This window comes from Eptesicus fuscus, chromosome 18, assembly GCF_027574615.1.
Source record: "Eptesicus fuscus isolate TK198812 chromosome 18, DD_ASM_mEF_20220401, whole genome shotgun sequence".
NCBI lineage: Eukaryota > Metazoa > Chordata > Mammalia > Chiroptera > Vespertilionidae > Eptesicus > Eptesicus fuscus.
Genome location: NC_072490.1, coordinates 24,748,201 through 24,762,447, shown reverse-complemented (window position 1 = coordinate 24,762,447; position 14,247 = coordinate 24,748,201). Strand labels below are relative to the sequence as shown.

The following is a 14,247-nucleotide window of genomic DNA, read 5'->3' as shown; positions in this document are numbered from 1 at the left end:
TAGAAAACTCCCTGCCAGCCCCACCCCCTGCACCCGGGCTGCGCAACCATCCCAGCGCCCTTCACACAGCCCCTCCTCGTGTCCCCCAGCCACCCAGGGACGTGGACAAGAATCATGACCACCCCCCCCCCCATTTCATAGATGACAGGACTCACACCAAGGGGCCACGTGCCCATAAAAGTCAGCTGACCTCGGATTCTAACCCAACGCCACCCTATGTCACCTGATGCCAACCCTACACCGCCCCTTCCCCATGGCTTTGGCTTGTTTTGTTCTTTTCCTTTCTGACTATCAAGTAGCGCAAATTCTATGCAATAATTCAGAAAACATAGGAAAGTACGGAAACATAAATGTCACTCATCTCCCCTCCCAGGCATAACTACCTGGTGTGCCATCTTCTCCAGGCACTATCATGCATACAGACACATTTTAAAGAAGAGAGCACCATACTACTGCCCTCCTGGAATCTGCTCTGTTCCATTCAGATGTCTTTCTCTGTTAAGAACAGGCCGTGTCATCATTTTAAGGCCTAGGTTCTGGCAACCATTGCGCGTGCATTGTATTCATTTCTTTAACCAAACTCCTATTGAGAGTCATTCGGATTTATACTTCCCCAACATTTTTACGCAATGCTGCAATGAACATTATCAGACCTATATCCTCGCCCAGTTATTCCCTTAGGATACATTCTCACAAGTGCAATTGCTGGGTCAAAAGTTACCGTCCCTTGCCCTGGCCGGTGTTGAGTGGTTAGAGTGTTGGCCCGCACACGGAAGCATCATGGGTTCATCCCTGGTCAAGGGCATGTGCCTGGATTGTAGGTTCAATCCTGGCTCCGGTTGGGACACGTGCGGGAGGCAACCAATCGATGTGTCTCTCTCACATCAATGTTGTCTCTCTCTCTCTCAATGTCTCTCTCTCTCTCTCGCTCTCGCTCTCGCTCTCGCTCTCTTGCTCTCCTCTCTCCCTCCCTATCTCCCACTCTCTCTAAAAATCAATTGAAAAAATACCCTCGGGTGAAAATAAAAAAAAATAAAAAGTTACTGTCTCTTGACATCCCAGCCGTGGTATGGGGGGGACTGTCCCCGAAGCAGGAAGCCCGAACGAAGCCCTACCTTTCTGATGGCCAAACTTCAGGTCAGGGCTGTGGGGAAGGCAGCAGCCCCAGCCCAGATCACAGAGGCGCCCAGTAAAGACCTCAGGTGTGTCTGTCTCTACCACCAGCCAATGGCCAGAGTCACAACACTGGTCAAGCTGCAGGGGATGTCTGTGTGTCAGCTCTCTCCCGCCTCCCCTTCTAGGCTCCCTGGGATGTTAACAGACCTCCAAAAGGCTTGGGTCTCCACGCCTCAACTCTGTGCCTCCTATTCCACAAGCCCCACCCTGGCTTCCCGAGGGGCCCTGCAAGGCCCTCTCACTCCTAACCACATGGTCCATCCAGAAGTCAGCAAGCTCGTCCAGGGCACAGGTGTGTCTGAGGTTCCTGAGGGACCCACACAGGACTCAGCCCACAGGACTCAGCCCACAGGACAGGCTGTGTGTTTGTGACATGAATGCCTCGGCCACTGTTCACTTGAACCAGATCTCACCTGGGTACAAAGCGGTCAGGGCCCCTCCCAGCCCGGACTGGGCAGTTTCAAGGAACAGTTATTCCTCACTTCCCCTCATCCATGTATCACTTCACACGCTCTCTAGTACTTTCTCCAAAACACAACTGAAGTCTTATAGGGCCTTCCCCCAGCACACATCCACTCATGCACACTACACACACATATACACACACACACACACATCACACACACTACATACCACACACTACACACACACACACACACCATGCACACAATACACACACCGCAAACACAATATACACCACACACATACCACACACACACCACCCCAACCACATGACCCACAAACCACATACACACACACAAACATGCACATCACACCTCACAGCCTTAAAGGCCAAGGTGCTAAGATGTGGCAACATTATCTTTTCAGGAAAGAATTTCTCTCTTCCCCTGACCTGTGTTAATATTCATTCGAGAGAGGCCCTCCCAATCCACCCCTCCCTTTGCTCTCCCACCCCCGAGTTTCCAAGCTCAAAACTGTGTTTTTTTTAATTTTTTTTTTATAAATATATTTCTTTATTGATTTCAGAGAGGAAGGGAGAAGGAGAGAGAGAGAGAAACATCAGTGATGAGAGAGAATCATTGACCGGCTGCCTCCTGCACACCCCCCACCGGGGATCGAGCCCGAAACCCAGGCATGTGCCCCTGGCCGGAATCGAACCCGGGACCCCCCAGTCCGAAGGCCGACGCTCTCTCCACTGAGGCAAGCCAGCTAGGGCAAAAACTGTATTTTTAAGAGAAAATGTCTGCTGGTGTCTGGAACGGGGGGAAGGCAGATTCTGGGCGCAGGCCTTAGGAAAGTTTGGGGAACACAAGTGTCCAGAATCACATGCTTTTTCCATCCGCCCCACCCAAGCAAGGAGGGGCAGAGCAGGAACATTCACCACTAACCACTCTGCCTCCCTGGGAAGGGCAGCCTGGGAAAGGCCGCTTTCGATCACCGGGAGCCAGAGAAGCTGAATGTGGGTAACCAGGCCTGCGTCCTTCCTCTTCCTCCTCCTCGTCTTCCTCCTCCTCTCCCTTCTCCACTTCCTCCTCCTCACGTGAATGACCCATTTCTCTCTCTGGATCTCTCCTCCTCTTGTCTCTATCGCTCCCCCACCCCCAGCACACCAGTTAGTCCCCCTTGCTTGGTCCTCAACCAGGTCACACCTTCAGCTTAGCACCGGCCACTCCCTCTGGCTGGCATGTTCTTCCCCACATGGCCCGGCGGCTCCCTCTCTCCAGACGAAGTCTTTCCCACCCCCTACATAGAACACTGAGCCCCTCCTCCCTGCCCTCTCCCCCCAACACCCACATGGCCCAGGCCCCTCCTGACTTTTCCTCCTTAGCACAGTGACTACTGTGGTGTTCACTGTTAACTGCATCTCCTCCCCTCCACAATGTAAGACGGGTTCTGTCCATTCTCTTCACTGCTCTCTCCCATCACCTAAAACTGTCCTTAGCGCATAGTAGGTGCTCAATAAACACTCACGGATGTGTCTGTGGGAAAATGCGTTTACGTTCTTAATTTGAAGCATCAGGCTTATATCCAAGGGCCTCTCTGGTTAAAAGGTTATTCCCTTCAACAGCTTGAAAGGCTGGCCCTCCCGATAGCAATCAGAGGGCAGAGGGGACACAGCTCTGTTCAAACAAGGTCAGAGGCAAAATGAGGTTGCAGGAAGAGGCAGACGTCCAACTGGCGACATGCAGGTGGCCGGCATCCAGAGGCCTCTTGGTAACCTCCGATTTAAAGAGGAAGGGGAGGAAGAGGAGGAGGAAGGGGAGGAAGAAGAGGAGGAGGAGGAGGAGGAGGAGACGGAGGAAAAGAAGAAAGAGGAGAAGGAGGAGAAGAGGAAGAAGAGGAAGAAGAGGAGGAGGAGGAAGAGGAGGAAAAGGAGGAAGAAGAGGAGGAGGAGGAGGAAGAAGAGGAGGAGGAGAGAAGGAGGGAAGGAAGGAGGAAGAAGAGGAGGAAGAGGAAGAGGAGGAAAAAGATGGGATCCTAAAGGTGAACCCAGGCCTGCACCACAGCCTATGGCTGTCCAGAGACAACCAAGCCACGCTCTGTGAGCAAAGCAGCAGCCGCCACAAACCCGGTCACCAATTCACTTCCATTGGAGTCAGACAAAGCCCGGAGGAGTGCCAGGCACTCCAGGTGATATTCAACAAGTGAAGGCAAAGGAAATGTGCACAGCGTAGGCCCCTCCCCTAGGGGCTTCGGAATCATTTCAGCCAACCCTCATTCTTGACAGATTCCACCCTCATTACGATTTACTCGTGATTCCAAGTCAACCTTCGTGCGCTCCCGCACTCATCCGTGGACATGCACAGGGCGGACATGCACAGCGCCACCCAATGCGGGTGCCCCCAGCCGAGGTCGAGCAAAGACCCTCCGCTCTGGTTTCAGCTCTCACACCGTGAACGGTATCCTCCCCACGGCCCATTCAGTGCCCCGGCTTCCGTGTTTTCTGCTGGTGGCTCTGCTGTTTAAACCGGCCTGCACGCCTAGTGCCAACGTGCTGTCCGGTGCCCCTCAGCCCAAGGAGGCTGTGACGGGTCACAGCGAACTCGGGTGTTGAACGGGCTTCATCCAGGCATGAGGCTGTGCTCTTGCCCATGAGTTCAACATTAATGAATCAATCCCATATATTAAATACGGCGACTTTAAACGGGAACACACATAAAACAAGGTTATGTGCCGACCTGCTGACCAGAACGTGACTAGAGACCACAGGAACCTAAGGTGGGGCGAGGGTCCTGCGAGCGTCCGGTCTCATGTCCCCTCTGGGAGCAGAGGTTCAGGATTCACTGACTCCATGTTCACAGCTACTGGACAGAAAACAACTACCACGAAGGGGGGTAGGGGTGGCCGGGGAGAGGTCAATGTGGGGGGGGGGAGGCGGGGGGAAGAGACATACTGGTATGTAATACTGTATGTAATACTTTAAACAATAATGAATTTAAAAATAATAAAAATTAAAAACTGCGGCACATTTAAAAAAAAAAGAAAACAACTACCACGAATAAGGAGACTCAATCGAGTATCAAAATGCTCTTCTTCCTGTCCCACATCCTCTGGCGCCCGCCCCTGCGCCACCCCCGCCGCTCACGCCATCTGCTCCTCTTTGCACAGGGACTCGGCTTCTGCCGGCTTCTACTCCGCTATCTCACGGCGCCCCCTCTCCCACAGCCTGTCACCTCCCCCTTCCTCTGTAGTTCCTACAATCGGGAATGATCAGCCACCTCTCTGTGCCCCACCCCAACCCAAATGCAAACTCTCCGAGGGCAAGACCTTTGTCTGGTTCACCCCCGCGTCTGCAGGGGCCAAAAAAGTGCCTGACACAGGCTGGGGCCCAGGGCCTGACTGAGGAGGGCAGCCCGCCAGACACACAGCGACACCCAGCTCTCCCCGGGCTCTGGGAGCACCCGCAGAGCCGCGCTGGGGCCGGGTCCCGCTGCTCCTCTGGGAGACTCACAGGCAACACCTGTTAGCCCTGGGCTGCCCGGGCCACACGGAGCTACTGAGCGGCCGGTCCAAGCCGAGATGTGCTGTAGGTGTAAAATACGCACAAGATTCCGAAGAGCTCATGTAAAATACCTCAGTGACTTTTGCGATTGATGCCATGTTAAAAGTATGCTATCCGGAACATTCTTGGTTCGATGGAATAGATTAAAGTCCATTCCAGCTGTTTCTTTTTACTTTTCAATGGGGCTCCTAGACACGTTTTCCTTGCTTACACAGCTGGCATTATATTTCAGAGTCCATCTTGGTTCTAATAATACCACGAAAAGGGCAGCCAGCGACCCAGGCCAGCTCTGGCCACCTCTCCTCGCTGCTGCCCAGTGCCCTCCAGGGCCAGGCAGGAAACACCTGTCCCGTGGCTTCCTGCGACACACACACACCTGAGTGCATTCAGAAAAAGGATTCGGAAATCAGGGCTAGGAGGAGTTCAACATATGAAACCATTTTACCCCCAGAAGGGAAGTGTGTGCAAGCAGAACCGTGGCCGGCATCGAGCAGGCATCCAAACACAAACACTATTTCCAACTCGTCTGTTCACACTTGGGAAGGGAGACTCTGAGAGCTGGCGGGGGTGGGTGGGTTGTATGGACAATGACCTGGCTCCCTACTGTCATTGATCTGAGAGGACACTGTGCCTCCGTGTCCCCAACTGAAGAGGCAGTCGCCATCTCCCCTACTTCCCAACGCCGTGCTGTCCACTAGAACTTTCTTTTTTTTTTTTTTTTTTTTTATAAATATATTTTATTGATTTTTTTTACAGAGAGGAAGAGAGTGGGATAGAGAGTTAGAAACATCGATGAGAGAGAAACATCGATCAGCTGCCTCCTGCACACTCCCTACTGGGGATGTGCCCGCAACCAAGGTACATGCCCTTGACCGGAATCGAACCTGGGACCCTTGAGTCCGCAGGCCGACGCTCTATCCACTGAGCCAAACCGGTTTCGGCTCCACTAGAACTTTCTATGGTGGAGGTGCTCTCTGCTCTGTCCAACACAGGGGCTATGGAGCTCTTACAAAGTGTGGCTACATGACTGAGGAACTGCATTTTTAATCTCGTTTAATTTCAATTCAAATAGCCACGTGTGGCGGCACTGGACAGCACAGGAGCCTGTGGAGGCAGGACAGAAAGAGACAACGCTTGTAAAAACACTTTGTAAATCCCTATGGAAGTAGTAGGGCTTTTGGTGTTGTTTCGTGAATTACAAATCTGAGGTCCTGAGAGATTTCAATTGCCCAACAAAGAGACTCGATTCATCCTAAGAGCAAAGCATTTAAATAAACACTCAGATTTTACTCCACTTGGGGGAGAAGCGCAGCCAGTGTTCACAGCCACCTACCGTGGCGCTAGAGGGGTTAACGGAACCCTTCCCACACAGCTCAGAAGACAGGTTTTAATCCCCACTCCCACGTCCAGGGCCTCCGCGGCAGGCAGGCAGAAGTCAAGGTGGCCAGTGTATTGCTGGTACATTACCTTCCTACCACCTGCACCCTCACTTTTAGGGACCAGATGCTTCCTGCCCTCTCCACTGACCTTCCCTGCTATTTCTCCTGCTACAGAAACCGGTCCACCCAGCAGCTCCCCGAGCTCCTTCAGCTCTGACACCATTCACAGGCTCCGGGACATTCAGATCCGGGGTTGTTCAGATCTGCCGATGGAGGGTAAAACCAACCACTCCTGAACAGGCAGGGGGACCAATCGGTAGCTGTGAAGAATGCTAATCGGGCCCTCGCTGGTCTGGATAGAGTGTCAGCCTTTGGACCAAAGGGTCCCTGGGTTCAATCCCAGCCAAGGGCACGTATCTGGGTTGCAGGCTCCTCCCCCTGCCCAGGCCCAGGTCAGGGCGCCTGCAGGAGGCAACCAATCATATGAGACAAGGTTTCTCTCGGTCTTTCCCTCTCTCTTCCACTCCCTTTAAAAGATCAATGGAAAAATATCCTCGGGTGCGGATTAACAACAATAAAAAAGGATGCTAATCTGTTTACACTCAGGTTGGGAGATGCTCATGAAATTCAAATGAGTTCTAGTCTCTCATGATGCTTCCCAGCAGGACAGCCCTTCCCAGTCTAAACAGCTTTTCCTCGCCATTAAGGTGATTATATCCTACACTAGCCGACTACGAAGAGATGAGCGGCAACGTCGAAGGGGGGTGAATTATTAGAGCAGGAAAGTATAAAAAAGGTTTAAGTCTGAGGAAACATGTATCCGAGAACAATGTAAGGAACCGCCCGAAAGCATTGCAGAGACTCGGTGAGCTCCTTTATCCTGCTCCATTCAAGAGGTCAGCTCATTTCCCCCTCAGGTCTTTAGCTCTTCCACAGACACGTTGTAACTTTAGGGCTTACGCCTGTGTAAAGCCCTTGGTTTGGGCCCCACGGAGCTTCCATGATGAAGAAAAACATGTGAAATTAGATCCATATGTGTTCCACCCACAAGCTGGGCTCAGTGGTGTACTTGATTCTGTCAGACAGCAGGCTATTGCTCAACTCCCGAGGAGGGGACGCCAGCAACCACCCTCCAGCGACTGAAACAAAATTAACCACTCTGGTGTCGCTTCAGCAAGGACAGGGGCCCGGCTTTCCGTACCTCAAGTTCAGTCTCCCGTCTGTTGATGTCATCCGTGGATTGATTTAACTTCTCCAATTCTCCCTAAAGAAGAACAGAGGGAGGGAAAAGATGTCAGGGATCGTCTTTTGTTCCCAGTATGACTCAGCCCATTACCTGCAAAATTACTCCAGCACCATTTGTGGGAAGAGGGACGAGTCAGTGTTAATTCTCAAGGAAAACAGCCGAGCCTTGGCCGGAAGAGCCAAGGGCATGTCAGCATTTCTGAAAACTTTATCTTTGATCTGCAATGTCAGAAAGTCCCAGAAATTTGTCTTTTCTTAGAAGGTCAAATAGTTATTCCAGGTTTGTGCCTTCAGGTGAATCCACCTGTTAACAATGGTTTCGGAGCCGAATCAAAACAGTACCTTCTGCCTTACAGCAAGAACTTTGCAGAAAAGACAATAAAAAATAAATAAACAAGGCCCAGCTACAAGTATAAACCCGGTGAAATGTTTTCAATCAAGGGCACGATTCTGACATTAACTCATTGGTGGTTGAGTATTTTGCTATAAAGATGAAAATCTTTTCTTTTCAAACTGCCAATTATTCAATCTCCCTAGGTATTTTTAAACCAGCTTTTTAAAAAAAATACCTTTAAATAAACATTTACAAAATGAGATTCTGTAAAAAGTGGCCAGCATGAAGTTAACTCCTTTTACTCTGCGAACAAAGGATCTTGTTAACAGAATTCCCCTATCAAAGAAAACATGGTAGTAGTTCAAACTGGCGGTTTTAATTAATAAGATTTCTAATGCAAACATTTCCCACCTGATCTTTATCTGGCTAATCTGCCAAAACAATTCAGTTAAATAGAAACAGCTGAGTTAAATGAGCTTTTAATTGATCTGCGCACTGAAAAGCCAATTAGGGCTTCAGGAATGGAAAGATATACTGAAAAGCCATATATTTTTAAAAATGGTCTTGGAAACAGGATTTGCTGTGCGTTTTGCCTGGAGGGTGAAGAGGTTCAGCTGTCCCCCCTAGATCCAGGCTTGGAAACTGGTTTTTAATCATCTCCCTTAGAAATGGAGGTGCGGAGGGCCAGGCCAATGCCCTCGCCTTCGCCCCGCGTCTGCTTTGCGCATCAGTTGTTCCTGATTCCTGTCCACGCTCAACCTCCTAACAAGGAAAAGCTGGGTTCTAAACCTTCGAGGCCAAGTGCAAGGTTGAGTCAGTGGGGACAATAAACCCCTCAGTTTGGTAACAATGAATCAAAGGAGGAAGATGGCTCGGGCCGGGCACCTGCGCCAGGTGAAGGAAGACTCGGAACGCAGGGCACCGGTGCCAGCCGGGCAGCGGGGCGGACACCGCCCACCTGGCGGCCGACCTCTCCTCCCCGGCCCGGAGGCCGTGCCATGCCCGCGGCGCCCGGAGCCTGGCCGGGGACCCCCATACCCGCATGGCGCCCCCGCCCCCTTTTCCCTTTGTTGCACATCCACCGAACCGCTGAGCACGCTGCGGCGACCCCAGGGTCCTGCCCGGAGTCTGCGGGGATCCCCGCCACCTAGCCAGGCCGCATCCACGCGGGCACTGCAGCTCCCCAGGAACCGGGTGGAACCGAGGATTCAGCCCCGCTCTTCCTGCCCGCAGACCGCAGCACCGGGGGCGGCGAGGCAGCTGGAGGTGTAGACGCCGACCTCCGCGGCGGCCCTCGCGGGGTCGGGGATCCGGGGCGCCCCCCGCGCGCCCTACCTGGATCCGGGGGTCCACCTCTTCTTCCTCCTCCAGCTCTTGCTCCATCCCCTCTTCCTCCTCTTCCTCCTCCTCCTCCTCCTCCTCCTCCTCCAAGTCCCGGGCGGGCGCCGGGAGCTCAGCCGGCTCCTCCGAGAGGCTCCGCTTCAGCGCCGCGTCCATGCGGGCAGCCGGCACGCAAACCTGGCCGCGGGGCTTCGAAGCGTCGGCTGCCACCGCCACCAGGCTCGCCCGCAGCCGCCCCAACACAGCCCGCACGGTCCGGGAGCCGCCGCCGCAGACCCCGGGAGGCGCCGCTCGCCGATGCGGAGGAAGTGGGCGCGGCCGCCCCCTGTCGGCAGCGGCGGTCAGCGCAGCGGCGCCCGCTCCGCCCTCGTCCCGCCCGGCCGTCCTCCGCGCGGCTCTGACTATTCCCCCTCCCGTCCCGGGGACCCAGGTCGCCGTCACAAAAACCCCAGCTCCCTGCACACCTCTAGCGTGGGGCAACAGGGAGCCCTCACCCTGCAGCCCGAATAGATCACAGACCACCCCACGTTGGACGCCCAGTTTCGGGGCAGCTTCCTCCCCCCTCGCCGAAGGAAATGGACTGTGGAGGAAAGTTTGGGGTATTTCCACTCTCTGAAGTCACCTCTAGAAGCCTGTCCCCAGTGGCCCTGGACTAGTTTCAAGACTCACTCAAACCCCTGTCTGTAGGCGCCCAAAGCACGTTTCTCCTCTTGGGTGAACCTTGCTAATTGTATCTGCTTGAAGATTTCACCCGAAAGGGGAACAGAAACATATGCTCACATGGACACAGAAGTACGAGGAGTCAGCCCCTGCCCCAGGCGTGCATTCCCATCCAAAGGCTGTGGCCCCCCTCGGGGCAGCGTGCCACACCCAGACACCTGTGCTTTCATAGGTGTGGGACGCTCCTACCTGAGCAGCCAAGAAGCATGGAAAATCATGGATCAGGGATGTGGGTGGGTGGGTACAGCCTATGCAGGGAGGTGGTCCATGTAACCCCTGTCGATGGGCACACTCTAGGCAAGGACTTACGAACTGGCAAGGTTTCCTGCCCACCCAGAGCAAGCAGGCAGCCACAGCTTCCCTGGCAAACCCAACATCACAAAAGGCCAAAGATCGAAAGGGCATGTCTGTGCTGTTATAAAATGTCAGGACCTCTGTGATGTCAGGGGGGCACAGGATGAGATGAGCTTGGCAAAGCAGGTAGGGCATTGCCAACTGGCCCCTGCTAATGCCTCCTCCGCTACAGAAACGCAGGGCGTGCCCACGTTTCACACACAGGCTTGTGGCCCATCGGCTCTGTGCGTGTGGAGGCCACGCTAGCTTGAGACAGGACTTCTTTCTGAGCGCCCAGCACTCAAGCCACCTTGGAAAACCTGCTTCTGGCGGTTCCATCAGAAGCTAAGATGGGGGGTTATTCCCTGGGCAAGGCACCACTCTCCAGAGGCTGGCACTGTGGTCTGCTGCAAAGATTCGTCCTAGCTCCCTGAGGTAAGGCAGGTGCATGCCATAGGGTTGTTTCTGAAAAGGCCACACCTATTCATTGTTCTTTAAATCAGTGGAGAGTTAGTGCAGGACGTTCTGAAGTTCCTTGATGTTCCAGTGCTGGATGGAGGCAGGGACCAGATGACCATTACGGGTTACTTTGGAACAAGAGAGCCACCAATGTCCCTCTGGTGGCTTGGAATTGAGCCTATAACTGAGCAGGGCCATCCTAGCTGTGAATAACCTGAGAGACAGAGGTGGAAAACCATTCATCCCAATAATGTTCTGAAGTTAAAATAAGAAAAATAAATAAGCCACAGCAGTATTATATATTTTCTGTTGGTACATACCTATGCACATGAATGGATAGAAAAAGGTCTGGAAGGAAGGATTCATATCCAACAAAGGGGGTATTCATACCATATCCCTAGAAAAAAGGGATATGGAGAGGCTCAAGACTGGCAAGGATGGGGGGGAGTCAAAAGGAGCTTTCCTCTCAATAATGTTTTCATTTTTTACAAGGAAGATGTATTTGTGTGATTTAAAAATAAATTTGAAACAATCCATATTGTATTAGTTTTCCACTGTTGTATAACCGTACCACAAACTTAGCAGATTAAAACAATACTCATTCATTATCTCACAGTTCTGTAGGTCTGAAGTTCTGGCGCGGGTGACTAGGTTCTCTGCTCAGGGTATCCCAGGTTGAATCAGGGTGTTGTCCAGGCTGCAATCCTCTATGGAGGCTCCGAGGAAAAAGTCCTTTCTCTGTTCATTCAGGTTATTGGCTGAATTCAGTTCCTTGTGGTTGTAGGACTGAGGTCCCCGTTTCCTTGCTGACTATCAGCCAGGGGTCAATCTCAGCTGTGAAGGCTGCCTGCATTCCTTGCCATATGGTTCCCTTCACCTTCAAAGCCAGCAACAGAGAATCTCACTTGTGTTCAATTGAATGAAATTGCACTCTTCAATCTATTCTTTTTCTTTATTTTTTATTTTATTGATTTTTTACAGAGAGGAAGAGAGAGGGATAGAGAGTTAGAAACATCGATCAGCTGCCTCCTGCACACCCCCCACTGGGGATGCGCCCGCAACCAAGGTACATGCCCTTTGACCGGAATCGAACCTGGGACCTTTCAGTCCGCAGGCCGACGCTCTATCCACTGAGCCAAACCGGTCTCGGCTTCAATCTATTCTTCAGGAGGAGCCCTTTTAAGGGTTCACTTGATTAGCGCAGGTACCCCCAGAATAGTCTCCCATTCTTAAAGCCAACTATGCAATATACATAACCTAATCATGGGAGTGACTATCCCATCGTATTCACCAGTTCCCCAAATTATACAGGAATATGCACACCAGAGAGCAGGAAATGGGTCACTCATAATTCTGCCTACTGCGCAGACTAAGAGGGGAAGCCATGTAAGTGGCTTGGAAGCCAAGCAAAGGCTTGATATTTATTTTTGCTGGTGTACCGAGCTGGAGTAGTGGTTCCAAAGGTATGGGCTGGAGACCCCTGAATGTCCCTGAGACCTGGCAGGAGGCCCATGAGGTCAAAACGACTTTCATACTAATACGAGGGTATTTGCTCTTTCCACTGCCATTCTCTCATGAATGCACATTAGAGTTTTCCAGAAGCAGACAACCTGATATCACAACAAACTGAATGCAGAATATATACAAGAATCCAGCTGTCTTCTATTTTGGGAACTATTTCATTTTTCATTTTGAAAGCTATTTTTCATAAAAAAATATAATATTTATGTTAACATCAAACATTATATAAATGTATTGCTGTTATTTTAGATAAACTAATAAAAATTACTTTTTAATATATTTTATTGATTTTTTACAGAGAGGAAGAGAGAGGGATAGAGAGTTAGAAATATCGATGAGAGAGAAACATCAATCAGCTGCCTCTTGCACACACCCCACTGGGGATGTGCCCGCAACCAAGGTACATGCCCTTGACCGGAATCGAACCTGGGACCCCTCAGTCCACAGGCCGACGCTCTATCCACTGAGCCAAACCGGTTTCGGCTAAAAATAATTTTTAAAAATTCTGTTTTAATTTCTATATAGTATCCACTGGTAGATATAACCACATACACTAAACAACAGCTCCTTGAGATCTCCAATCATTTAAAAAAATATATAAAGGGGTCCTGGCACCAAAAAGTTTGAGAGCCACCGATTGAGAGGAAATGGTTCTCTAGGTCTCTTATCCTTTTTTATTTGTGTTTAAATTCCACTTCCTCCTTCATTCAAAAGATGCATCCCCCCCCCCCCCCCCCGCCACCCAAGACCCCCGCTGGCCACTGGTAGAATATTATAGGCACCATACATTTTTGCCCATTTTAAAAGACTTTAAGTATAATTTAACAGTTTGTATTGATTTTAGAGAGAGAAAGGAAGGGAGAGAGAAACATTTATTTGTTGTTCCACTCATTTACTCATTCATTGGTTGATTCCTGCCTGTGCTCTGACCAGAGATTGAACCCACAACCTTGGCCAGGACGATGCTCTAACTAACCGAGCAGCCTGGCCAGGGACTCACAATTTTAAATGAATGAGGAGATGGCTACATCAGGTGCTGCTCCTGTGGCATCACTTTGGCTATTTCCTCGAATCTCTGTTTTGTGAAGAATGCGCCACCCAATTGTAATGTTGCTCCTTTGGAGAAGATGGGTGGCTTTATAAGGCTCTGTCTGTGATGTGGTTTCCAGGAAACCTCCCTCCCCCCCCACCCCCACCCCCCGACCCCACCCCCCGCGCCCTCGCCAGGCTTTGAGTGGCTCCCAGTGGCTCAGGACACACCTGCTTCAAAGCTGCAATGTCTTGGCAGGGGCCTGACCACAGGGTGCCCGGTGTGGGCAAGGTGGGAGGGGGGAGGTGTGGCTGACACCCTCACAAAAACCTTGAGGCCTGCTTTGCTTGGAAACCACACTCCCTGTTCAGTTTACTTGTACCACCTCCTTGCAGTTTGTTTACGCCCTGACACTGGCAGGAAATAGACTGTGTGCTTGTGCTCTGCCCACCACTTCCTCAAGTTGAAAGTGAATCTTCTCAGGTGAAAATCACAGCCTCTGTGCTTCCCCCTTTGCCATGTAGAACCGTGGGCTGCAATGTGGGAGCAGGAGGGAAAAGCCATCTGCAGGAGGGGGCCTAGGTTTACATATTCCTCTATCACGGCCCTTGCTTGACATGTTCTGGTTTCTTTCGTGGGATTGAAATCAACCTCTCCTTTGCACTGACATCACACACCGGCAGTCCCTGACTTCCTGACTTCTAAAGCAAGCAGGTCGCCTGCAAAGAGACACGCAGCGGTGAGT

At 51.6% G+C, this 14,247-nt stretch overlaps 1 protein-coding gene across 2 annotated transcripts in view; it reads right to left on the bottom strand.

The window, feature by feature from the left end:
* The window catches only part of SH3BP5 (SH3 domain binding protein 5), a 63,571-nt gene extending 53,110 nt beyond the window's left edge, over positions 1–10,461 (bottom strand). Inside the window, exons 1-2 of one of the 2 annotated variants that reach the window (XM_028129438.2) lie at positions 10,349–10,461; positions 7,721–7,783 (exon numbers count right to left, since the gene is read on the bottom strand). Coding sequence is in view for 1 of the 2 variants with exons in the window: in XM_008153286.3 (XP_008151508.2) it covers positions 7,721–7,783; positions 9,434–9,595 (225 nt within the window). In the remaining variant the exon portion in view is untranslated. Of the gene's footprint in view, positions 1–7,720; positions 7,784–9,433; positions 9,721–10,348 lie in introns of those variants that run through there. The other variant, XM_008153286.3, reaches the window with a different exon arrangement.
* Positions 10,462–14,247: the final 3,786 nt, after the last annotated feature.